Below are 27,840 nucleotides of genomic sequence, written 5' to 3'. Positions count from 1 at the left end.
TACTAGAAAGATCACAATATTTTATAGATTACCTAGAAATGACTTTTGAACCGGGATCAATAACTCAGAATCTAAGCATTTTTATTTTTTTCTAATAACACAGAAATAAATATATTAATTTTTCTTACAGCCGCGAAAAATCCGACCTGAAAAATATTGATCTGGGTTATTTATTGCAGTATTTCTAATAAATCAAATTATATTGTATTTCATCTATTTTCAAAGAAACATATTCAACATTTCTAATATTTTAATACAAAAAAAAAAAATTATGTTTTATAAAAAAAAAAAAAAAAAAAAAAAATTGAGACCGTGGGAACCCCACGGTCTGAAAAAAAAAATCTGTTTTTTTAAAAAAAAAAAAAAAAAAAATTTGGCAAGACCGTGAGAAGCACACGGTCTGGAAAAAAAAAAAAAATGCCAGACCGTGAGGTTTTCACGGTTCTTATGGTTTTTGAAAAAAAAGTTGTAATCATATTGGTTCCCTAAGAATCCATTTTTCAATTATGGTTTATGAAAAAAATTCATGTATACTCCTCTCTGCGGCAACAAATGCTTATCTAATTTTATTTTATTACAGAATCAAATCATTTCCATGTGCAACCGCATCAAGAAGACCAACCACTAGGTTTGTAGGGGCAACTTCTATTATGATAGAGCCCTGCCGACTTCAATTTCTGATTTTATTGGATTCAAATCTGACAACGCCTATCAGCCAATGGCTCTCAACTTGACTTGGCAATTGACAATTTAGATGAAGCTCAGGAAAGAGAGATCTCACATATGTTGGGTTGGGCCCACAAACTTGTATCAAGCAACCTATGCAATTTCCTATGAAAATGCAAGGAAAAATAGCAACTCTCACAAACAAGAAAGCAGCAGCACAAGGATGCCAAATAAGCAATTAATATACAAGAAACAGCGACTAAATTAATTACTACATAAACAAGATTCTCTCAAAGTTGAACAGCTATGATCAAACCACCACAAGGAAAGGCCAAACAACCGTGATCAAACATAAATTATAAAGAAAAAAGAGTCACAGTCGCACATCATCAACAAGGATCCAACAAACTCTTCAAAAAAGAGAGCGAGAGAGACAGGAAACTCTTCAAATGGCAAAAGTTTTAGTCGGCCTTCCGGCGGAAGGAACAGCCCTCGGTTAGGCGAGCTTTACCACCAGTTGGCTGGCACAGCACCGACTGACAATTGCCGCAAACCACTACTGTTTGTGAGTGGCTAAATACTGTAGTTCTGCATTTTCACATCACATGAATAATACGTCAGATCAGATCAGATCAGAGTATATAAACAGGAAAGAAAATCACCAGTGACACATGCAAATTTTTACAAAAGGCTGGGTGTTCTCCTTGTTTATAAAATGTAATTGATGAAAAACATAACATATTTTTTCAGGGGAATTTCACATATACCCCCTCAAAAGCTTCAAAATTACGTATTTCCCCTTCTAAATTTATAAAATTCATAAATTTACCCATTTTATTGACTTTTCTTGTAAAACTTGTATTAAATTAACAAAATACCTAATACACCCTTTATTAAAAAAATAGAAAATTGTATCATATTTAAGAAAAATATCATGTATACCTATTTTACCCTTTCTTAAAATGGTTAATGTGCCTACTTCTGATGTATATACGGTGACATTTAGGTATATGCTTGTGTATGCATCAGAAGTAGAGAATTGAGTCATTTGTCCTCAGAAACCAACCAACTGATATTTTTCTTAAATAAGGGCATATATGATACTCTATTAGAGGAGGGTTCTAATGCCTCTTGTCTTCTATACCTCATCATACCTCATATGTTCTATCTTCATTTTCAAAATCTAAATTATCAATCCAAACCGTTCAACATGATTGGGGATAAAATTTTATAATTTTTGGAATTTTTTTTACTATTTTTTAAGATGGGTAGAAAATCAGTTTTTTTAACGGTCCAAAAACAGTAATTTTGTACATATCTTAAAAAATAGTAAAAAATTTCTAAATATGATAAAATTTCATCCCTATGCATATTTTAGTATAAATATCATATTGAGCAGTTCGGATCAACAGTTTGGACTTTGAAGATGAAGATATAAAATATGAGGTATGATGAGGTATTGGATCCCTCCTCTATTATGAATTTTAGATGGGGAAATGTGTGATTTTGAGGTTTTTGAAGGGTATACATGACATTCCCCCTTTCTTTTAGTAGGTTTAACAGGCTTTTAAAGGTTTCCAAAATTTTGATACTAAGTTAAAAAATCAATTGAAATATTCCATTTTTGTTACAATAGGAATTCATAAATATAAAAGACAAACTATAATAAAAAAAAATAATTAACCTAGGACTTGGGAGAAAACTTACATATTGAAACAGCCTGCACATTTCACATCCTGCGATGAAAACATACACACATTAGAAAGAACTATGATCATATTCTCTTGTACATACAGAAATACATTGTTATAAAAAACTCAAATTAAACAAAAGCTGATAAAATAAAATCTGCATAGGCTATGAATATTCTTAAGGTATCCAAAAAAGACTGATGTGCAGTACAGCACCTGTCCATATTGTCGAACTCAATTCTTCAAAATTTTAAAATTATTTTGTGTCACTTGCAATATTGAATATTGAACATCTTACTCAACAATAAACCAAGTTGTATGTCCATCTAATAATTGAGACAAGTCAATGTAACAATTGAGAAATCATATTATTCCCAAAATACATTACACATTATTGGGGTGCCAAATGGGATGTCAGAAATATCAAAAGTCAGTCATAGAATCAATTTGTACTTGTTGATAGTATAATAATAAACATATAAGGAAGCTTTCCTAGAATCACCTACATTGAGTTTGCAATTTTTGAGACAAATCCATAAATGCCTACTAAATACAAAGTCGGGATAGTTGGTTTGTGGTGAAATTTAAATACAGAGCCCTTAATTACAGACAATTATTATGAGGGAAACTAAGATATAACATAGTATAATCATTGATATTCATATTATCGAACCAGATATCAAGAACCTAAATCAATGTCGAACAAACATCGAATTATCATTTGGACTTACCATGAAAAACGAGTTAGGAGATTGAAGAAGCCTCTTCTTCTTGTGCTTCAACTTTTCCAACTCAGTAGGCGGGTTTAAAAGATCGATATCGTTTTGTAGAACCTAAAAGGATAAACAGAAACTTAATTAGACCTAATTACGTAAACAATCAACCAAGATCAACAAAGCTAGAATTCATTCTCACCATCGTGTCGCAGGAATTGCGATCAAACAAGGTTGTGAAAACCCTAGAAGCGGTATCCAATGGCGGCACCAGAAGGAAAAAAAAAGAGGCGATAAACCCTCATAAAACACAGTCGCAATATATAGTTACGAGACTTGGAGCAGATGAATACCAACCGTTGAAGTAAAATAAGCGAGATGATCTCACCCGTTCCTGTTGGGCAATCCATTCGTGGGGCCCCATATCAGAGAAACAAGATCATCGGAGCATAAGTCGGTTTTCGGTCTATTAACCCCCGATTACATGAATTCGTATCCTCTCGGAACGTCTGTTAATAGATCTGGACCGTCCGATTGAGATCCACACTAATATTAAAGAATATTAGAGTTCGTGCGTCATAAGCATGGACCAGATTAGCTCCAATTCTAATCAGACGGTTGAGGTTCATTAAATTTAAAAGAGCCAAGGTGCATTAAGGTTTGCCAACAAGGCAATAAATAGATGATATGAAAATAATAATAACACGAAAATAGTTTTATTAACTTTGTTTAAACATAATACACACATGTAGCGGGTAATATTAAATACCTACTCGAAAATTAAATACATATATCTGATCTCGGAATATCCGTACTGATACAGATACAGTTTTAAATTTTAATTATTCAAACAATAAATATATATTATAAAAAAATATATTATTCACCATTATAATTAGATAAATTCTATAAACTTTGATATTTTCAAAATAATTTTTGTTTATTTTTTTAATAAATATCCAATCTGATATAAATATAATTTTATCACTAGCCGATTTGTTTTTACCCCTAGCTCAATATGATCTTTGTATGAACACTTTAAGAAGTAGCTATCAACCAGTATAATAACTTTCAAGAACCAAATTTAAAATTTTAAGAAGTAATAATTTCAAAACTTGTAAGGGTGAAATGATAAATGTGAGATATATGAAAGATTGTTTTTGTATATATTTTTTTTAGTAAAAGTTAATGGTTAAGTCACCTAATTATTTAATATCTACAAGAGATTTTTTTCATTTGAATTTTGGTCTGCGATCTTCTACATACTTATCATTAGATCAAAGATTGGTTCTTCATTTTTGTGTATGGCATGATGTGTTGTTAGTGCATTAAAATCGTAATACGATAGATTGGAGGTTTTTAATTTTCTTTCTATGTAATGGTCTCTACTATTAAATTTTACTTTTTGCAGTATCAAACATCATTAATTTACAAATGAAGTAAATTAAGCGACATTTTTTTCATTCCACCATCATCTAAGATATTTGCATTTTTGTTTCTTGATGAAAGAAACGTAGTAATGTCAACGCATTGTTTATTGACACAGTTGTAAGTTGTTTATCCATCTATTATTTTTTTTATAATTTATTTATTTATTCATGTTTGTTTTGAGATAAATCGAAGTTAAAGAATAATAACAGAACAGATGATTATTTGGAGAGCCATCTAAATTGATAAAACAATGACTGGTTTAGAAAAATAATTAATAAAGGGATTAACTTATAAAGTGCTTGGCGTGCAAAAATTGAAAAAGAACCCTTCGCACTCTTGTAGAGAGATAGATGTATGTGACATTTTTTTTTTTTAATTATGAGTTGGAAGTAAGTCATCTAATATATTTTTAAATCTCTATGTATATTATTATAGAGGATTTAATTACTTTGTGAGAAATAGAACGCGAGTCTAGCTCTCGTTTTTGTATTGAACATGGGTGGTTACATGTCTGTGGGTCTCTAAAGTAGAGACCGTGGATGCGAAATTAAATATGAAAAACAATTTGCAAAAGTTGCAAAGATAAAAACATGAAAATAAAGTTTTAAAGAGTAAAAACTAGAAGACTACAGCTATCCTGGCACCGTGTGCCTTGTGTTTAATTTTTTATTCGTTGTGACATGTTCTTCCTTTGCAATTTATAGCCCACTGCCACTGCACTTCTTGTACTGTTGAACTGATTGGTTTCACTTTGTTGCTGAAAATCCTGTTGCATCTCTCTCTCCAAATAACGAAGAGTGTTGTCAGTCCTATCTCTCTTGTCCTTACCTGAATGTTTTCATCAGTGAGCATGGTTTTGTAATTGAAGCCTCCTGTGTTTACCTGTAGAGAGGCTGAGATTTGCTGCCAGATATCCCGAGTGACCCCGCATTGGTAGAATAGATGATAGGCTGTTTCTTCTGCTGCCCTACACATGTAACATATCGTTGCTATGTTGTATCCTCTTATCTTTAGCCTATCCTGTGTTAATACTCTGTTGTTCAACAGTAGCCATCCGAATACTTTAAACCTTGGTGTGATTTTGAGTGTCCATACCATTGCAGATTTATGTGTGACTTTAATTACTTTGTGGGTTTCGAATTTATGATCTTTCACCAGTGTTGTAAATAACGGTATGTGATCATCGGATGAATAAGGTACCGCCAAGCAATTAATCAGGAATAATCATAAATAATCGATCATATTTGAAAACAATCATCTGATTAGTCAGAAAAAATTCATGACAATTTGGTCACCGCCAACGACTAATCAGCTGATTAATCGGTCTAAACAAACGTTTTTTACAACACTGCTTCACACATGAAAGCTATGTCTTTGCCACTAAACCAAAAACAGATTCATGAGATACATCTAACGTGCTTGTATTTCATTCTCAACAATTTCTGACCATCCAATTCCAGAAATTAAAGAGATGTACTCGTGTATAACTCTGACTCTTGAGTTAGTATTTCAGTCTCTCTTGACATCTGAGTTAGTCTTAAGGCTCTGATTCACCTAAAACTTCGTACTAGATAATGTTAATTAACGAATAGAACTTACAAGTTACTCCGTTAATCTTCGTGCGGAAGCGGATCTTGCGAGTGGAGCAGTATCACTGGTTCTGCAAGGAATCACAAGCCGAAGTCGGAAGCCCTGCGTTTTCCACGACCTAAAACCTTCAATCCTTAACAGAGTGCTTCTTGGTGCTCTCTATCTTTTCTCTCTAATTTTGGCTGTTACTATTCACACGTTTTTCTGATGATTATCAGAGAGAGAGATATGAATGGTTTATATAAAACCAATGCACCTATTCATAAAGGGTTGGCATCTATTCATAACGGGTCGGATATTGAATTTGGGTTTCCCATAACGGGCGTACCATTAATTAAATCCAACATCTCCCACTCGCACAAAATGGGATACCCACTATAAACTAAGAGAACGTAATCTCTAATCTCTGTTAAAATTCATACAAGGAAATAGGCCGTGACCAGCATATCTTAATTTGAGAGTCTATGTTGTTATCCAACTGTTAGGTATGTATAACAACATCTAAGTAGAGTAAATATGCAGTACCCCAGATCATTAAGTTACATTTTTTAAGTATTACATGATCTCTTTTATTTATTAATACAACCATACTTATATATTCACAATTATGTTACATAAACATAATTGGTGCACCAGTGAATATAACCTAATGTAACACTCAAATGATCTTTTTCTTTTATCTAGAATCTCTTAATTCCAAATCAATTTGCTATTCAGATATGTTCCATTAGATCGTATCATACATGATCATTGGTAACATTCCAAAATAACTAATTGAAAAGAAACTTTAAGTATTTAGTAAAAAATCGAAGAGTACTATGAGATCCTTTTGATCTCGCGGGTCTCACACAACAAAGAAGAAGAGATCATATCTTCTGTTACCCTGTTGGTCAATTGCACATATGGTATGAAACATATGTTACGGTATTATTCTCCATTTCTTATGGAGCGTATGTCTAATTTAAAATCCAATACCGTACAAGTGATAGTTCAGATATACATAATATCTAACTTGAGTCCACAACTCTACTTATCATATAAATTCAATAACAGGACTCCCACTTGGCATAAGACAGTTAAGGTGAATAGTGGGTATTTCACCTTCGGTCATAATAATATATTCATATGACCTCATCTTGATTCTCTATCAAGGCGATGTATATTTTAAGCACTTGCTCTCACATTTTGTATCATGTCTAGCTTAAAATCAATCTTATTTCTATGTCCTACCAAGACATAGAAGCGATTGCCTGTGTAAGAAGGCCAATCAACTGTCTGACATACCTTTCATTTTATATCTCATGTGTTATGCTAAATATAATGATATTAAATAATTTGTAACAATTATAACATAAATGTATAAGTAAAAAACATTCATTGCATTTATCCCACAAATACAAATATACATAATATATACTGTTCAATCAAAATATATATATAACTACAATCTACGTAACCCTAGAGATTTCACATGGCCAATAAACACATCTCTAGGTATTGCCTTTGTAAAAGGATCTGCCACCATTTTGTGTGTAGATATGTACTGCATGCAAACTTGCTTTCTTGCCACCATGTCTCTAACGAAGTTATACCTAGTATCAATGTGTTTGGTCTTAGAGTGATACTTGGGATCTTTTGTATAAGCGATTGCTGCTTGGCTATCGCTGTATACCAACACTGAGTTAGTTTCAAAAATCTTTTAAGCCAAACTGCTTCTTGTACTGCTGTTGAAAATGCTACAAATTCAGCTTCCATTGTGGATAAGGATATGCAACTCTGTTTCTTACTACTCCAAGAGATAGCTCCATTACTAAGTAAGAAAACATAGCCTGAGGTAGATTTTCTTTCATCTAAATCTCCTCCCCAATCAGCATCTGCGTAACCCGTTGAGTTGCAGATTTTCTCCTTGAAAACACAATGAATAATCTGCAGTACCTTTCAGATATCTAAGTATTCTTTTTACTGCTTTCCAATGGGACTGTCCTGGATTGGCTTGATATCTACTCACCATCCCAACAACGAAACTGATATCTGGCCTAGTACACATCATAGCATACATGAGGCTGCCAACAGCACTTGAATAAGGAACTTTTTCCATTTGTGTTTTTTCATCTGGAGTCTTTGGACACATTCTTAAACTAAGGCCTTCGCCTTTTGCTATAGGAGTATCAATGGGTTTACAGTCTTGCATATGAAACTTTTCAAGTACTTTCTTTATGTAATGCTCTTGTGATAGAGCTAACATCTTCTTGGAACGATCTCTTTCAATCTTCACTCCAAGAATGTATGCTGCTTCACCCATATCCTTCATATCAAAATTGGAGGATAACCATTCCTTAATGATTTGTACATACTCTTTATTGTTACTAGCCAACAGTATGTCATCCACATAAAGCGATAGAATCACAAATTTGTCTTTGGACCTTTTGACATACACACAATGGTCTTCATCAATCATTTCGAAATCAAATGATATGATTGCTTGATGAAACCGAATGTACCATTGTCTGGAAGATTGCTTGAGACCATAAATGGATCTCAACAATTTGCACACTTCGTGCTCTTGTCCTTCGGCAACAAAACCGACAGGTTGTTCCATATATATCTCTTCTTCCGGATTGCCATTTAGAAACGCAGTTTTAACATCCATTTGATGCAATTCCAAATCTAAACTGGCAACCATAGCTAGTATCAACCGTATGGAAGTAAATCTTACAACAGGAGAGAAAGTCTCTTCGTAGTCTAAATGACAATCATTTAGAAACGCAGTTCCGAAAATTCTTGAGAAAAAATGGTTCTATGGACGGTTGTGATTCATTTGGACCAAAAAATTGTCCAACCAGTTGTATTAGATCCATAATAAACTAAAAAATGCAAGGTTTTGCTTTGCATCTCCCATTTCCACTATACAACATCACTGTTTTGCAATGCATCTCCAAAAGATACATTTAAAAAATCTCCAAAATAATGAATACAAATATAAAACGTATTTATATCTGAAACAATAATTTTATAAAACGTATTTATTTTTTATAAAACCTATTTTATAAAAATTTGTGAACCAGAAAATACGTATTTAAAAAAAATTTGTGAATCAAATCTTAAAATTAATTTTCGGAATTTCTCCAAAAAATCTGAAAATTTCTTTACAATTAATATTCGGAATATTTTCAGAAAACTGAAATTATTTAAAGAAAATAAAATCAGAAAATTTTCGGAGAAAAAAAAATTTAATTATAACAGATTTTACGTGTGTATTAAAACCAGAATACATGCCATAACTAGTGCTCTGATACCAATGTTAATTAACGAATATAACTTACAAGTTACTCCGTTAATCTTCGTGCAGAAGCGGATCTTGCGAGTGGAGCAGTATCACTGGTTCTGCAAGGAATCACAAGCCGAAGCCGGAAGCCCTGCGTTTTCCACGACCTAAAACCTTCAATCCTTAACAGAGTGCTTCTTGGTGCTCTCTATCTTTTCTCTCTAATTTTGGCTGTTACTATTCACACGTTTTTCTGATGATTATCAGAGAGAGAGATATGAATGGTTTATATAAAACCAATGCACCTATTCATAAAGGGTTGGCATCTATTCATAACGGGTCGGATATTGAATTTGGGTTTCCCATAACGGGCGTACCATTAATTAAATCCAACAGATAATTATTCCACGATAAGGATGAAGTGAAAATTTTAAAAATAACCTTATCCAAAAAAATAACTGCATCATGAAAATTCGATAATAGACACGTCCGCAATCTCAAATGGCAGACAGTTAAAATTTTGGAATTTCAACGTTTTCAGCTGATTAAATAGATTTTTTTGTTAATTTTTGAAAATAGATGGAGAAACTTATAATTTGAATATATTAGAAACATCAAACAAAATAGATAAATATCTTATAATTTAGATGAACTAGAAGGGCTAGAAAACATTTTTCAGATATAATTTTTGGTGGCTGTAAAAAAAAAAAAACTATTAATAAAAATATTTTGAATGAAATTTTTAAAAATAGATGGAGTACTTAGAATTTCAATGTACTAGAAGAACCACGATAATTTTTATATTTAATCAGAAGTGACTTTTGAGCCGGGATCAAAAATATTTTTATTTTTTTTCAGTACACCAAGAAATAGTTTAATTTTTTTTACAGTTGAAAAAAATCCTGCTTGAATAATGTTTTGTAGTACTTCTATTTCATTTAAATTATAAGATACTTTATCTATTTTATTTGATGTTCCTTCTAATATATTCAAATTATAAATTTCTCCATCTATTTTCAAAATTAACAAAAAATATATATTTAAACAACCGAAACTTTGGAATTCCAAAATTTTAACTGTCTGCAATTTAAATGGCAAACCACTTTTGGTGTCCGCCATTTGAGGTTGTGGATACCCAATAATGGTCCGCCATTTAAATGGAATTTCCAGAATTCGATGATCCTTTGGTTTATTTTTTTTTGACGGGGTATTTATAAATTTTTTCGACCATCTACTTTATGAGTGATGCGTCTACATGTGAAAATTTTAAACTTCCAAATTAATTTAGTATAAATTAAAGCGGTTAAATTAATTTTAATGCATTTATTTTTTTGAACGTATTTTTTATCACTTGACTCTATACAAAAATAATTCAAAAATATAAAATGTTCGCATGCAAATGCATCACTCGTAAGGCAGATGAGTTTCAATGATTTGAATTCGTTATTTGAAATCAATTCAATAGGTTTTAGAGTTGAGTTCACAAAAGAACTTGAGAACACCCTAGTTATATTCCAAATTTAAAGAGGTTCAGAGCAGTGTAATAAAATATGGTCTATGCGGTCCCATACGCGTATTCGATTGTAATTTGCATAGAAATCTATATGCGGTCCACATATTCGGTTCCGCATATTTGGCCGTATATTACTACCGCATCTTGATAAGCCTAAATTTCATATACATTTTTGGTAGAATTTGGTCTCTAAAACTATCCCCTTTTTATTAGTTTAAAGTCGTTTTGTTTAGATATCGCACCAAGTTCGAGATACTGCTATATTTTGATGTGTTTTCAGGTATTAGAAGCAAAGGGGAATAATTTGGAGCAAGCCCGGACGCGATCAGAACCTAGACGACATGAAGAGGCAAGAATCAGAGGAAAATTGTGACCCGCAATCTCTTAAATTGCGACTTGGAATTCCAGAACTACTTGGAGCAGCTCACTGCCATAATTCTGCATTGAAATTGCGACCCGCAATAATTTAAATTGCGACCCACAATAATTTAAATTGCGACCCGCAATTTCTGATTTTTGAGTTGCTACAAGCCCAGAACGATAGGTATAACCAGGGGTCTCCTTCCCAAAACCAAGGGGCCGACATTAGACACTTCTCTCAGCTGGGAACGATCTCAAGAGCTAGGGTTTCGGATCTAGGGCGATTTGGAGAGGGAAAAGCTTGAGGGAGAAGATATTTGTGCTTGGATTTGTATTCTCTATTCTATTTTCCTTTCTCTAGACTTTGGTAACAACTTGTTTATTATCTTTGTAACTGTTTGTACCCCCATGAGAGGCTAATCTCCTCTCTAGGGGCGATGGCATGTAAAACTCGAAACTAGGTGTATTCTATTTTACTCGATTTGTGATTTTTATTGACTATTAGTGATTTACTCTTTTTATGCTTGATTTATGCATGGATTGTGTGGTTTAACCTTACTCCTCCAATACAAGGATTTAGGGGTTTATTCAGTGACTAAAAATCACTTGTGTTAACTCCCCGAACAAAAAAGTAAAGAATAGGTTATTAGGACGAAGTACTTAACCGAGAAGTCCGAGGTAACCTAAAAGTACGATATTAGCTCGCAAAGTACTTAACCGTGAAGCGCATGCTATTATCACTTTAGATAGGACGCCCACGTATACTTTACAAACACCAATCGAGTAGATTGAGACCCTAGTGGATAGGAATGCCAAAGCCCCTGGAACTCCTACACTTGAATCAGACCCAAGACATTTATTATTTGCTTCTTTCGATTTAATTAGATTTAGAAACCAACCCAAACTCCAGCGGTCTAGCTTAGTGAATTGGCGAGAATCAGTACTTTACGAGTTGTCCCTGTGGATTCGACACCCGAACTACTACTTGACAAGGTTGTATGCTTACAACCAAATTAGTTGTATTAGGGTTCATAATTAGCTATAGAAAAACACGAACACATATTCGGCCGCAAATTACTACCGCATATTTAGTTGCATATTACCGCATACTTGTTTGTATGATACTGAATATTATTGCATAGTGTTGCATATTACCGCACATTACTGCATACATCATATTACCCAATACCGTATATTACCGCATTCTTGTTTATATATATATATATATATATATATATATATATATATATATATGGATAAGCTACCATACATTGCAATGCATGGAGGGGTCTGTGCATTGCAATCTAAATCGTTGATTTCGCTTTAAAATCGTGCGGATCAATGATGAGATTAAGTCAAAAATTTTGGAACAGGAGGCCTCCAGTTTTTGATTAATTATAAAGTTTTTGATTAATTATTTTTAATTTTGATTGACCTAAGGATAAATTGGCCTATGGAAATTATATTACAATAGCATTCAATCATCTATTTATTACAACAACACAAAGTAATATTAAATCATATGTTATATTACAATTGCTCTCATTCTAAATGGAAATTCATTAAAATAATAGTGACATACAAAAGGCACCACAAATTAAAAATAAAATTTTAACAAATATAGTGCTTTCCTTACTTCAACAAATCAAATTTTGAGCAAATTCAAATATAACAAATTACATCATTTCTAAGCATACATCACAAAGAGTACAATATACAATTACAAGCATTCAACATACATCCTTGCACAAGAGTGACTCATTATCAGAATTATAACCATTCAACATCACATTCTTCATTGTTCCAACAAATTCAATTGTGTTTTAACTCATCTTGCAAGTGGAGGTGGAGGTGGAGGTCGGCTTGAATGAAATGGCAAGGCTCAGCTTAGTTATTGCCTCTTTCTCCTTGTGATTAGACATCAAAACTATAGTACATTTCATATTCCTACAATATTTATAGTTAAGTTTATGAAAAATATTGTTCTAGTTCTTTTATTATTTTGTCATCTTTTTTAGATCATCTCCGTTACTACTTGACATCTTTTAGTTTGAAACCCAAGCTTTTCCGCTACAAAGTTATTCAAAACAATGCGAAATTATATGCATAGTTTGATGGATTAAAAACTTAAAAACTTGAAATTCTGATAATTTTAGTTAGAAACTGGAAAAAATATTCGGACAAAAAGGTTTATAAATAGAGGAGGGATTCAATTTCATCATTTTTGATAACATTGGATTACACTCTATATTTTCAAAGTTCAAACAGTTGATCAAAACCGTTCAATATGATGAATATGTTAAAATGTACTTGCAGATCAAATTTTATATTTTTTTGAATTTTTTTACTATTTATTAAGATAAGTACAAAAATTCAATGGTATGAATATAGCGATTTTGTTAAATACTTAATAAATAGTAAATAAAAATAAAAAAATGTAAAATTTGATTATAAATACATTTTAATATATTCATTATGTTGAACAGTTTGAATCAACTATTTGAACTTTGAAAATTTTGAAAATAAAAAATGTAATTCGGTGTGACCAAAAAAGATGTAACTGGATTCCTCCAGTTATAAATATAGTTTGATTATATCTTCAGTTTTGGTCTTTTGGAGCACGGGGAGTCCGTTTCAAGATTCGTGCCAGATTGAAACGAACAACTCAGATATCTCATCATACACGGTCAGGCACTGCACTGAATCTGAATTCTCACAAGTATCACTCACAACCTTGATCCATCATTCTATTCTCATTTCCCTCGTATTCTGGCCTCTCTCCGACAAGATCTCTTGCAATGCCAAGAGCATGACCATAGCTGCCCCCAAATTCTCTTCCTCCCTCCCCATCCATAAATTCTAACTCTTGCACACCTCATCTTCTCACCATTCAATTAATTAACCAACATATATAAGTTCCAAATATACCAGCAAGCAAGCAAGCACACGAAATCGATCAATCACCAATCAATCATGGGAAAGTACGTCGCCTCTGTCACAATTGTCACTCTTGCCATCGTGCTCTTTGCCGTGGTTGCCATGGCTGACGATTCTACGAACTCCCATTTTAGCTCAACTAGCCAAGTCTCGGTCGCAGATTTCCCAACATGCGTGGCGGCCTGCACCGCAACCGGAACTGAATGCGCTGTTTCTTGTGCCACATCCGGGGCCGGACCACAGTTAACGCTTTGTGTGTTTAACTGCGGTTTCACCGTCTTGACGTGCTTTGTGCAATGTGCCGGCGCCGGTCCAGCTCCACCTTCTAGAAACTGAGCGCAATAAGCAACTCGTATATATAATATATGTATCTTGCAGCATGCATGCATATATGCCTGGCTTTTATCTGTGGTCACATCAATGTTATGGAATAATTAAAACAGTGTAATAAGTGATACAAAGTTTACATATTTATTAAATGCTTTATAAATTGCATGACTCTGGTCTCTCTTCTATTGTCCTCAACATTTATCCTCTTTGCTAAATTAATTTTTCATATAAATAATTTAAATTGCTTCTTAGAGAAGATTAATTATGCCCTTCTTCTTATATTTACATTAAAATTGGAAACCCGTAAACGATCAGTTTGAAAACCTGCAAACCTACAAATAACATTTAAATAAGTTGTTTGAAGTACAAAACAGGTTATTAAGAAACTAAAAGAAAAAGACTAAGTAATGTTAAAAATCAGAACTGCCAGTACGGAGTTGTAGCATCAATTTGCTCTTATATATATATACTGTCGAGACGCATTTTGTACATGAAAAGTATATAAACTGGTCGTCTGTTTTGCTTTATTAAGCAAGGAACTAATACCCCACCTTTTTGATACATGCCGCCTTATAGAGATGGATTTAGTTTGGTTAAAAAAATTTGTGGGGGTCGGGAAACGAATTTATGATCCGGACCGTCCGATCAATTGAATCCCCTAAAAAAAAAGCAAACAGTCCACCAATTTTTATCAATTAATAACCTAAAGTAACCCAAATTTTGAGTTTGGATACGGACCGTTCGATCTGTTCTGGCGCGAGTATAAAGGGGCCCGTGCATACCACCTTAGGCTGGATTGGGCCGAATTCTGATCGAACGGTCTGGATCAAAACTCAAAATGTGAGTTACTTTAGGGAATGTGCCCATTTAAAGGTTGGGCTCGGCCCAGGCCTTCCCAGTAAATGGCCCGTTTATCTTCGTGAGTCGCGACTCGTGAGACTATCGATGCAAAAATTGTCCAGATGTAACGAAAAGAACAAAAGAAACAAATATACCAAATTGGTAGCGTCTTTCAGTGAAAAGATGGAACCGGTGATCTCCGGCGATGGCTTGACTGGGGAATTCCCGGAGCTCCTTCAGTTCTGCGCTCGAGCGGAGGCATTGATTGCCGAGCTCCTTTTGCTTGCCGACCGAGTCCCTTCTCAGTTCCTTGATCCCCGATTTGATCCCGTGCTCTTTGATCTCAGGTTTGCTCATTCACATTCAAAATTATGGTTGCACTAATCCTTTATATTTATTTTTTTATGCTGAATGTTGGTTGTTTTGGTGCTCCATTTCATTTGTTGGCTTAAATTCAAGTGAGCTTTGATATTTCAGCTATGGTTTGTATGCTAACTTCTGCATTTCATCTATGAATCGAGTATCTTGAACAGTTTTGTAATTCAATGTACCACTAGGATATCAGTTCGTACTTATGTTCCAGCTGCTGTTCTGATCTCCAATTTCTTAAAAAAATACTGTTCACATCTAAACTAATGCAAATGTTTCAAATGATGAAAAAGGAAAGGAACTCGCTAGCTCTTAAGTGAATATCTGTGCTGAATAATGAAGTATTTAATTTTAAATTTCAGATACTTTGAATCTCCAAGAGATTATGAGGCTAGAATAAATGCAAATACTGAATTACAAGCTGTAGAAGATGAACTTAATGAATCATGTGCCAGTTACTTGCAAAGGTTTTTTCTCCTGGCTAATGGAGTTGTCCAGTACCACACCGACCTTGTCAAATATCTAAGCAATCTACAGGTGTTATGTTTTATGGCTATTATTTAAAGAACCAATATCTAAGCAAATATCCAGTACCACTTCCCGAGCCAACTTTAATACTGAATTTCTTATTGTAGATTCTGTGGTATTCTCATTGAATTGCTAAACTTAGATATTTGAGTGTGATATATAACTTGAAAATGCTGGTTTATTGCAAAAAGAGAAAAACATGTACATCTAGGATTTGTTGCTATACTATTAATGCACTAAACTGTTCAAGAGGATGCAAGCAATGGCTCTCAATAGGCCATTACTTTATTTCTTTTAATTTACAATAGAACCTTATAATTTTTCTAACAGGAAGGTTTATATGCACATTTTACATTAGAAGGGATTCTAGGGAACAAGCATGGTGCTCAGCTACTAATTGAATCAATTTCTCTATTTGGTGGTATCATCCTGCTGATCGAACACAGAATTAGTGGTTTCTTGCGGGAGAAGCTTCTTGTCTCCTACCTCCGTATTAACCAATCTTTCAAGTTCCCAAATCTTGAGCAAATATACTCACTGTGCCGTTTACACAAGACTACCAAGCCTGTTCCTGACATCATCAATATTCAAAAGACTGAGGACCTTTTTGCACGATTTCCATTTCCCAAAGTTGCTATTGATGCTGTTATAGTTTCATGTTTAAGGAATGACGACATCTACAACAACGGTCATTTCTATACTGATCCAATACACCGTACCATGGCTCTGTCTAGGCAAGGGGCCCACCTGTTTGTGCTACTGTTCTATTCCCATGGCTTCCTATTCAACAGTGCTTTTATGAGGGAGGTTGTGGATCGGTTTTTCAAGGATAATTGGGTGGTACCGGTGGTTTTGCATTTTTCTGTGGATCTGTTGGTGTCATGGGACCCATACCGAGAAGCCAAGGCAGCATTGGTCGAGTGTGTTTCTCCCACATTTATGCGTGACCGGTGCACATACCATTGTATGAAGGTTAGCTTTTATTTTGATTGCAATGCACAACACTAGATATTGAGGATGAAACCCAATTAGGTTTAGTCTTTTTTTAATGTAATTTCATTTAAGCATCTAACTAGCCAATTTGGCTGTATTGATCTTTACTGTACAATCATCCCCCATCTTTACCTGATTTGGCCTCAAACCCTTGTACATGTAATTAAGTACCACATTGAGCTTCCTTTAATGGGAGATTGTGATGCTTGAATTAACCTTGTTTAAATCTGTACTAAAGCATGTAAAATTGTAGGTTACAAATCTAATTAAAGAGTTGGATTCTGCAGCATGTGATGATGCTTTAAAAAAGGAACTTCTGATGGAGAACTCCCAACACCTCCTTTTGCTTGTGAAAAACTGCAACTTCACCTTGCGATGGTTGTTACTTCATAGAATGGTGATCTGCATTTTATGAGTTATTTTCATGAAATTTGTTTATAAATTACTTCTTTTACTGCTTTTTTGAAAACATTTAGTCTTATTTCTTAAAGTAAGAAGTTTGTGCTTTGGCAATTATAAAAAAACTAAATAGTTTAAATGATTTGAAAGTTTGGGGAGACTAGGGTGACACTAATTACTATCAATTACTTCTCATGTAATATTTGTTTTCAGAGCAATGACAAGAAAGCAAGGGAAATAGTCATGACTGTGTGCACTGCACATCAAGTTGACAAAGAGAGCTTATTGCATCTTCTCTTGAAGGCTTCTAAAGTAATAATTCTCATCCATATAATCTTCCTTATACAATTGCAAATAACTCTCACTATATGTTAGTACCTGGCACAACAAAAAAACTGACTGATGATTCGTGGGATTTGCAAAAGCACACAAAACAAATGCGTGTATTGCTATTTAGATTTCATGGTGAGGTAAGCAAAGGCAGTGTATCCTCCAAATTTAATTCTGCTTGCACTTCTTTCTTTTGCTCTTTTTCTTATTACATATATCTGGAAGCTCTACCCTAAGCACTATTTGTAATGAGAAAAATTCAAACAAACAATTAATGCTTTGATAAGGTTTGGAGTTTTGTCTAAGAAATAATAAATTCTACAACAAAATGATAACTCTTTGGATTGATGTTTGTAAAAAAGTGGGTATTCTCTTTTTGAAAATAACACTTTTATGGATGTTTTTTGTAAATAGAATAAAAAGTGGGTGTTCTTTGAAGAAACCCAAATAAAAAAGGCAAACAGTCTTTCATAAAAAGTAAGTTGCAAAATAATTTTAAAATATGGGAGGTAGGCTATTTTTATATTCTGTTGATTTTGTTGATAACACAGGTTGAATATGATCTAAAGGAAATGTATAGTGAGCTTTTGTCAGATAGAGAAGTTATGTGGCATGAGAAGAAGCGCTTTGTTTTTTATTGCATCAAAGATGTTTCTCAGAGCCATTTCACTTCTTCGGTATATTACTATCTCTATTGGGCTAATAACAATATCTAACCCTGCAAAATGTCAAATGCCACGTCTAGCCTGCAAAACTTGAAATTCCATACCCCTATGGAACATAGGGAATGAATTTCACATGTTCATTTGAAAACAATAAAAAAATACCATGCCCTTTCATTTGAAAAGGCCCTCTTTCCTCATTGTTTATTTCTATGCACGTGAGTAAGACAGATTGGATACTTTGTGCTTTTGAAAGATATTATTTTTCAGGCAGTATATGTTACATTCCTTGTCTTCTTCTGGGAAGCACGAGACAATTTCTCATTTTGCAGGGATGTAATAAGGCCGATTCTAACTCTTTGAGAGCTTAATCAATAGTTAAGAAAATGAGAAATAACAATATGATCAAATTCCTTGCAAAAAGTAACTAAACTGTTGCTGTAAGTTCCCTGACTTGTAATGTATCTGCTTTGTGGTGCATTACCCAAACAAGTCAATGAACTTATCAGTTTAATCATCACTGTTTACTTCATAACTTCTTATTTAGATGTTAATGTAGGTATCATTAAGCAAATTCAAGAACAAAACTTTAAAGGAGTGGCTTGATAACATATTATCAGAGGTTAGCTTTTTTCCTATTCTTTTTTTCCCCTTTTTTTAAAATATATTTCACTAGAAAAATTACTTCTTTTTTCAAATTTACTTGTTAGGTTAATTTGCTGGAATATGCTGGCGGAGCTGGAAGCTCCAACCGAGCAATATATCGTATAATATCTGCATTGAAGGATTTAGAACAAGTATGTTATATTCTAGTTTAGGTTACAGGTTTCAGGACTCAACCTCAGAATTTATCATGCAAACTTTATTTCACTATCACATAACTATGCTAATTCGTACATCTATGTAATTTCTTTCAGATTCAAGAAAACAACATACAAACAAAAGATGCCATGTTGAAAGCTCAGAAAAGCCTCCATGATATGATCAAAATTCTCTCTTTAGACAACCAAACCATCCGGGCTCTCCTTGTGGTATTCAGCTCATCTTTGCAATCGGAGAAATTAGAGTTTCACAAGCCTGGATTACTAATATGTTACATATTTATCCTTTTAGATTACCGATGGCTTATATGCTTGGGGGTACTTAGAAGAATATCAAGAAAATTTGAAGAATAAAATAAAAAAGGATACATCAGTTTTGCTGGTTTTGAATGCATTTTTTCTCAAGTTTCAATCATTGCTAAGTGCACCACTTCAAAGGATTGCTGAGTGCAAAAGGTAAATGTTTTTTTTTTTTACTCCGTTTTGATCTTCTTCAAAAAAATCTTTAATAAAATATAGCAAGGTTGTTATAATTGGATGTCATGTAGACCGTAGGAATTTATAATCACATGTAGAATAGTAAGATTTTATGAAATGTACAAAATACTTATCTAATGCATGTTATAATATATGTATGTGAATAAAAGGATCTAAAGCAAATGTAGAGTCCATTCATTAGTATAAATTCATTGAAGTCTATGATACAATTCAAGCTTCATTCATTTCCAAAAGTACCAATCATTAACTTGTAATTTTAACTTAGCATTTGAGGTGTTTCTTTAAAGCTGCTTTAACTGATGATCATTGAACACATGGAACTTTTGAAAGCAGTGACATCAGGTCTGCACTTTGTTGGATTGAAGATTAGATTTGGATACGGAGAAGTTTGCTTGATTTTTATTTCTTGTTTTTATAAAATTATCACGAGCCCATAAAGACAAGAAAAAAAGCAAAGAACAGATTGGCCATTGTTTCTCTATAGGTCTCAGTCCTTTAATATCTGTTAGGTTGACTGTTGTTTCTAAATATGTAAAATGTAGGTATCTACCGTGTGATTCTTTTTTGTGAATATATGTGACACTACATGATTTTACCATGATTCCATGGGATTATGGTGCTCACTAAAAATAAAATCGTAGGCCTGCACACTTCTATCAAAAATTCAAAATTATGATTTTATATTTTAACAAATTCTTGAATGGCAGTACGAGATGTTAAAAAGCATGAATCAGCCAACAAAATCAATTATTGAGTCGTACAAAATGACTAAAACAAGCATATATTACAATCCAAATTCCAAAATGACCAAGGCCGGTAGCAGACAGCTACCTGATTGAATTATACTGGCCCAAGGGGTCAACATTTGAATGAATGATTACATTGCAGCCAGGATCTGGCATGCATCTCCAATTATTATTCCATGAAGTATTCTGCAGGAATTTTAGCAATCCTTGAGATTGTTCCTGTAAGTCTGGAAATTTGTTGATCATATTTTATCAGTTTAAACTTTTGTTTCTTGTTAAGTTCTTTAAATGTTTTTATCTTTGGCACTTAGGTCATTTTACTGGATATAGGACTCCATGATGAAAGTTCACATCCATTTTACTTGCAATCAAATCATATCAACAAAGAGACAATTGAAGACTTTATTCAGGTTTCAATTGCCATTATCCCCTCTCCGATATGATTACTTTGTTGCACATATGACCTGTGGTTGCAAATCAAACCATATTTGTAAAGACTATAGAAAATGCAAACCTCCCTCAATCTCGCACCCTTGTGCGGAGGCTGTACCATGCTGCTAGTGGCATGATTGGCTTCGGTGTAGGCTTGTCTATACAGGATACTTTTAGAATGCCACCAGCTTGGTACCTCAATCATTTACTATACAAGTCATTTTCATCTAAATTTTTTTAATGGTGTTATTATAATTAAACATATATTTTATGCTTTGTGCAATAACTGATAGTGATATCTTTTCAGGTGGATGAGCAACTTAGGGGAGCTAGGCGAGCTGCTAAATTATGTGTTATTGCTGAGGTATTATTCCCTTCATATGTTATTTGTAACTTTCAGCATATGTTAGTTTATGTATGTATTGAAGCGTCAAGTTTACAAACTTATTGATTAACTGGTTTAGTACATATATTTGATACACCATATTCTTCAAAAGGCAATCTGTTGAAGCACAACATTTATAAGCAGATATAAAGATAAATATCCATTTAAAGTGACCTAGCTTCTCTGTATGCTAAAACAGGGAATTCAACTGATGTCAAGAACCTTTGATGGCATTCTCAACCTGGTAAATTTCTGTGCTCAATTTAAAAAAATAATTCAATCAAGATCGATTGTTTTATTTTATTTTATTTTATTTTATTTCATTGAAGAACTTGAAGAGTTGGTTGGAGGAAAAATTAAGGAAGGAGATAGCAAGGCAGCTTGAAGCCAAGCTTGGTTCTTTTTTCTTGTCTTCTCATGGTAGGGTTCAAAAACTTCTATTAACATTTGGAATACATCTTATGGATATGGTCATTATTTTGTTGTCATATTGGTGCTGAAACAATATCTTGCTAATTAGTACCTCAACTTCAAGATTAAAATGCCAAATATGCTGCAAAAATGAATGAGGAACAAAAAATCAACATACAAACTAGAGAGGAAAACATAGCTGATGACACTGTTCTATCCTGTTTTAAGTCAAAACCAGACAAAGAGGAGAACTTGTAATTCTTGCTTGGAATCCGAAACAGTGATTTGTCATTTAATGGCAGGTAACGATGATCTAGAAAGATGTATGCATTCGCTCTTCAATTACAAAACATTGCAATCTCAAAAATTGGAACTCCTCCAGGTCTTTTTCACATATTTTAATGTTCATAAAAATTGTGTTCTCAAGATGTTTCATCTAGTATGAACTTAAGATTGCGAGAATATACTTCATATATCTAAAATGAACTTGAATTTCTAGGATATACTCCACATGCATGGGACACATTTATGGCATGAATCATTTACTTCAGTTTTGGATGCATGCGCAATGCGAGTGAGTAAAAGCACACATATTTAGTAGAAGGTAGTTTTAGCAGGACAATTTACTGGTACAGCGTACCAGATCAGTTCATTACTCCTAAACTTGAACCAACTCAACACCCAAAGAAAAGAAAATTTGGTTTTGTTTTGGTTCCATCATGTTCGTACCTATAACCATCACGGACTGTAATTAAAAAGTAATATTCTATTTCAATCTATTGGTTATGCTATATAACACTTCATGTATGTGCAGGAAGAAACAGAGTTTAAGATACAACAATCACTGAACTTCAAAAATCTTGTTCCAAACCCGAAGAGCTTTATGGGTAACTTTTTTCTTGAAGAAGAGGAAATGTGGAGGTCTAGCCTCTATATTCCATCAATCAAGACACCAGAGGTGTCAGTTTTTACATCAGAGAAGCCAAAAAAATAAAAGAGTAAAGGAAATGAAATAAAGTGTCAAAAAATAAAAAATAAAATAAAAGTAAGAAGAAACTAAGTACATTTTGTACAAAAGACAGAGAGGGATACAATTTCTAGCCTGTGTCCAATGGAAACCAACCCCTATATTCTTCCATTACTTCAGCTGCTGTCTGTGCCTCCGTCTGTGTCTTTTCTGTGAAGATTTGCCTGCATCTCTCTCCCTCCAGATCACAAAAGCCATAGTCAATTGCAATCTTCTTGTTTTTTTGTCCGGCATTTAAGAGGATGGATTGTCTGTACTGTCCATTTAGGAAAACTGGACAATTGGTTAGCCAGGGCGTCCGTCTTTGTAAATCTCTTTTCACCAATACAGTATAGTGACAGTACTGAAACAGGTGCCGGACTATTTTTTTATGGGTAACTGTTACCATGTAAATGCTCAAAAAATTGTCCTAATTTTGTTACAACAGAATCTTTGCTTTTGATGTTGGTTTTTTGAACTTATGGGAATTCAAAATTGCAGGGCTGTTGTTGCAAAAGATAATATGTCTGACTGATCCCTCACGGTCAATGTTCATAGAACTTATGCTTGGTTGGTATGTTATCACTAGCTCTCATCTCACCCCAAGTATGTGATCTGGGGTGCTCCCGCTCCCTGCTTGTCTTCATATTTGTCTTTGTTCTGATTGAGAAAGTTTGTGACAGGTTTGATGCAGAAGGAAATGAAGTAATTGGTCTGCGCTTTTTTACGTTGCTTGAATCCTGGTACTTTCTCTCTAACTCCTCTTACAAGAATTGCCAAATTTACCACCATGTATCTGTACATGATGTTCTGTACCAAAGCCTGCTTTGAGATGTGGATAAAAAAGAAAAAGAAAAAGACATACTTGTGCCCTTCCCCTTCCCCAATAAAATAAATAAATAAACAAATAAAATCATATATTTCATACTGGTACAGTGATGACCTGTATGGATTGATGCTAGTTGCAGGATATTTCAATTCTTCTTGTAAAAAGAAAAGGCCTTTTAGGCGGTAATAAGGTTACAGAATATGAATATTTGTTGGAAGCTAAAACTTGAAATTGACAGAAAAGTAATAATCAAATAATGAAACATTAATATTAAGTAAATAAGCAAATGAAACCCATTAACAAGTAACTAGATGTCGATTTCTCAGTGTTGGTCAGGTTGGATTGGCTAGCCTGGATTCTCTACTAGCTAAAATTGTAAGCATCAGTATGGAGAACATGCTGAACAGCTTTGTCCTGGTAAATTTAACACTTCAAAGTGTTAATTAGATTTAGTACCTTCTTCTATTAAAATAGGAAATTCCTCTTTTTTATTAAGTTATTAATTTTTTTTTCCTTTCGTCTTAGTTGGATTCTAATTTTCCAGAAGAAATGCAAAAACTGGATGAGATTTTGGGTCCTCCTGCTTCAATTTCTCTGCTTGGATTGCCATCATACAACAACATGGTACATTGGTATCTTTGTAGTGGACATTTTCTATCTTAAGATACTGTTATGCTTTGCATAATTTTGATATTATAGAGGCTAGTCTAGAAGTTTCCTGTTTACTCCTAGGTTTTTCTTTTTATGCATTCAAACTTATTTCTTCTAGTAAAAAACCCTCATCCCCTCCCCTTCAATTCCAAAATGACGTATGACAGCATACTGTTACCATCTTGGGGTTTACCCCCCTATAATAATATGATTCAAGTCTAATCTCTTGTGCCTGTACTGTGCAATTTGTTTATTTCATTTTTTAACTGGATTTTAATTGTCGTTGTTCATTTTTTTATCAATATTTATGCATAGGTGCACATGTATAGTACAGCATGGGAATTATTAGTCGATAAATGCGCTATTATCGGCCAGTTGCAGCTTTTGCGAAGCTTGGTAAACTTTAGATTGAAGTCAAAAAACAAGGTACTTTCCAGAGGCCTTTTTTTGGACAAAATCTGAATATATATCATATTTGCAACTTGTGTATCATATTCATTGGGTTCTTTGCAAAGAAGCATTTTTACTTAATTGAAGCATTCATTCTTTCTTCATCCACAAAGGAATGATAATCAACCCAAAGTATATTTTGACGTCAGTTTCTGAGCTTGAATAGATGGGTTAGGAAGTGATTGTGTTCAGTTTTCTTAGCAATTCATGGCCAATTTCTTCAATTTAATACTTGGCCTTGCTTTGAACTGTAAGGGTTGTTAATTGGTAATATAAAAGAATGATAAATAACCATGATTTGTATTTATAATAACAACTTGCACTTGATCTTACATTTGATTTTACATAATTCTATTTACATATGTACTTTCTGGAGCCTCAGATTAGTGCAAGTGATCTTACATTTTTTGTAGGGTAACAGCGTGGCCACTGCTGATGCATTTATCTCTGCAATCTCCACACAGAGAGATAAATTAGTTGAGGTAACTACTGATTACAATTGTCATTAATTTGGCAAACATAATATTTATTTGGAACTATCATCTGTGCCCTGAAATATCTTGAAATATCTGTTGTATGTGGCCCTCCAAATTTAGAAATTCCTAGTGACCCTAGAAAAGTATAAGATATATCCCAAATCTGGCTACAATTTGGTCTTTTGCTTTCAAAACCAGCCCTCTTGTCTTTTTTTGTTTTCTCTGTGTATCTTTTTGTTTTTCGGAAATGTTTGGAATATGAGAGGTTCAACTGGATATCTGATATCTCCCATTATTTGTGGGTCCTTATTGGAAAATCTGATGCCTCTTACAGGAGATTTTGAGGGATCTTCATTAAATCAAAATGTCAGCAAACATTTTGGTACTCGTCGAAAGTGTTAAAACTTATTTTGCTCAATCAAAATTATGTGCACGCAGCTGAAATATGCATGCTGGACTGAGAGATCTTTCTGCAAAAGTACCATTTATTTCAAAAGCAAGCACCTCAGTGTGCAACTGCTAAATATGTCCTACTTGAAATAAATAATTTGTGGTCGCAAGATCATGACAAAGGACCAATTAAAAATGAGAAATAGACTGGCCTACTTACTGTAGTGCCATCATGAGTAGACACAAGTAGCTACTCCTCATTTCTTGACTATGACAATTATTCTATCAGGATGCATTTCTATATGCGTCCTGGTATGGGTAGTAGGATGCATTAGCAGATGCATGCTGGAATCACTTCTGAAACAGACTGGCACTTTTATAAAAAGATCCCTAACAGTACGAATCTGGTAGTTGTGTCCTGGATACTTTGATAGTTTAAAATAAGTCCTCACAGTTTCAGCAAGTACCAAAAGTTTGTCCTTTATTTCGATTTGAAAAAAGTTCCAATGTTGAGATTTCTTAGGGGTGAGACTTTGTAGTGTCAGACATGAAAATTTCTACTAGTTCACACAACTGTGATCTTCCTTTTTTTCTTGAATTAGCAAGTACATTTTCCAATTTCAGGTAAAAGAGAACAAAGAGGATTCATCAAAGAATCTCCTTTTAAAGGCTTTGAATCAGCAAAAGAAACTATGTGGCTTGATTTGTCCTTTTGATACTGTATACATCTCAAAGAAGGCCCCCAATTATTTGAGCAGAATTGCATCCCTTCTATCAATTTCTCAGGTTGTAGTTTTGTTTTCTTTCTCCTTTTTAAATACAATTTTTTTATTTCCCTATTTCTTATGCACGGATATGCGTATATGAAAATTGTAATTAGTAGGGTATTGTGCAGATGGGTAGGTATGTGTTTGATGCTCACTTGGGCACCTTGACCAGCCGCTCGAAGAAATCTCAAAAAGATTTCTCTCCTCTGGTACCTTTTTCTCTTTCACCCCTTTGACTCTTAACACGTGGAAGCTTGTTAAGTTCTTTTGATCAGAAAAGTTGCTCTTTGATAGACCTTTTTATTGTAATAAAGAAAACTTTTAAAGAATAAATTTACACAATCTACACTTACTGTGCCCTAAACAATGAATACATGATATCCAAATCTTATGGATAATTGTGTAATTTGTTCTTTGTTCCCTTCATCAGATGATCGGGCTAGGCACACTGCTCAGGCAGTTCCATCCTTCCTACATGACACAGTACATACAGGTCTGACCTTTCATTCTGTCCTATATATTTAAATAAGTTTACAAAGTTGCAACTGGTTCATACTCTGGAGTGGTTTTTGCTGCAGTTCATGGCACAATATGTACATACAATGGAAGCATCATTTGTTGCTACTGATGAACCAAATAAAGTAACGATTAATCATGCATGCGAGGTAATCTCCTCAAAATAAAAAATAGTGTTATATTATGGTTTATTAATGACCCCCTTTATTGCGGTAAATCAATTGTGTTGGTGTTTGTATTCCTAAAGGTAGCAAAGGCGGTGTTTTGGTTACGGTCATTTTGCAAATACATGGGAATTTCAGAGAATGTGATTGAGTTATGCATAGCTCCCTCAATTATTGCTCTACTTCAGTTTTAGGCATTTCATTGTGCTCGTGTTATTAACAAGGCAATAAGATACTGTTAGGTGAATTAGATTTTTAGTAGTCAAGGAAACAGATGCGAAGTTTGCTTTTAAATTTCTTATTCGTATCAGGCGGTCAAAAGTTGTAATTTTATTTTTCCAAGTGGTGGTTTTGGTGTAAACATATTTTAAACTTAATATTTCTGCATGGAATATTAATCATTTTTCTCAAAAAAAAATAATATAAATAAATAATTGCTTTGTCTGGCATGCAGAATATAAGGTATACATAAAACACTTTTCACTCTATTATCTATCTGTGAATTAAAATTGCCCTGTTAAAATGTGTACCCACAATAGGCAGAACAAAAATCGGTCGGTTTGATAAATGCAGCTTTGAGAAAATTTGAAATGATCCGGAAGCGTCTAATTGTCCACCATTTGTCCACAGTCTTTTGTCCACCATTTGTTCACAGTTTTGACTTGCGCGAATACTGTAAAA

The 27,840-nt window shown here is 33.7% G+C and overlaps 2 protein-coding genes across 8 annotated transcripts; one reads left to right on the top strand and one right to left on the bottom strand.

Annotated features, from left to right (window-relative positions):
• Nucleotides 1-874: 874 nt before the first annotated feature.
• LOC144550942 (small ribosomal subunit protein eS27-like) lies at nucleotides 875-3,396 on the bottom strand. Its single transcript, XM_078298700.1, has 4 exons — nucleotides 3,273-3,396; nucleotides 3,089-3,190; nucleotides 2,374-2,402; nucleotides 875-1,254 (listed from the first exon to the last, which is right to left on the bottom strand). Exons 1-4 carry the CDS (start codon nucleotides 3,273-3,275, stop codon nucleotides 1,128-1,130), a joined length of 261 nt encoding a protein of 86 aa, XP_078154826.1. The 5' UTR covers nucleotides 3,276-3,396; the 3' UTR covers nucleotides 875-1,127.
• A 12,034-nt stretch (nucleotides 3,397-15,430) lies between these two features.
• Nucleotides 15,431-27,551, top strand: LOC144550941 (uncharacterized). Of its 7 annotated transcripts, none has more exons than XR_013510727.1 (29): nucleotides 15,431-15,683; nucleotides 16,068-16,242; nucleotides 16,564-17,205; nucleotides 17,480-17,623; nucleotides 17,839-17,937; nucleotides 18,507-18,632; nucleotides 19,177-19,239; nucleotides 19,328-19,414; nucleotides 19,535-19,648; nucleotides 19,731-19,894; nucleotides 20,825-20,903; nucleotides 20,994-21,092; nucleotides 21,422-21,478; nucleotides 21,699-21,743; nucleotides 21,829-21,919; nucleotides 22,213-22,292; nucleotides 22,410-22,484; nucleotides 22,725-22,797; nucleotides 23,418-23,490; nucleotides 23,600-23,659; nucleotides 24,072-24,162; nucleotides 24,271-24,377; nucleotides 24,712-24,822; nucleotides 25,260-25,328; nucleotides 26,337-26,498; nucleotides 26,608-26,688; nucleotides 26,910-26,972; nucleotides 27,058-27,144; nucleotides 27,243-27,551. XR_013510727.1 is itself a non-coding variant. In XM_078298699.1 (29 exons), the coding sequence occupies exons 1-29, from the start codon at nucleotides 15,442-15,444 to the stop codon at nucleotides 27,351-27,353; spliced, it is 3,462 nt and encodes a 1,153-aa protein (XP_078154825.1). In that variant the 5' UTR covers nucleotides 15,431-15,441; the 3' UTR covers nucleotides 27,354-27,551. The 7 variants fall into 7 exon arrangements, 4 of the variants coding, with proteins under 4 accessions (XP_078154825.1, XP_078154824.1, XP_078154823.1 ...); XR_013510726.1 differs by having other exon boundaries at nucleotides 21,678-21,743; XM_078298699.1 differs by having other exon boundaries at nucleotides 24,271-24,369.
• The last annotated feature ends 289 nt before the right edge of the window (nucleotides 27,552-27,840 follow it).

This window comes from Carex rostrata, chromosome 3, assembly GCF_964058835.1.
Source record: "Carex rostrata chromosome 3, lpCarRost1.2, whole genome shotgun sequence".
Classification (NCBI taxonomy): Eukaryota; Viridiplantae; Streptophyta; class Magnoliopsida; order Poales; family Cyperaceae; genus Carex; species Carex rostrata.
The sequence above is the reverse complement of the archived record's forward strand: the minus strand, read 5'-3'. Positions and strand labels throughout refer to the sequence as shown.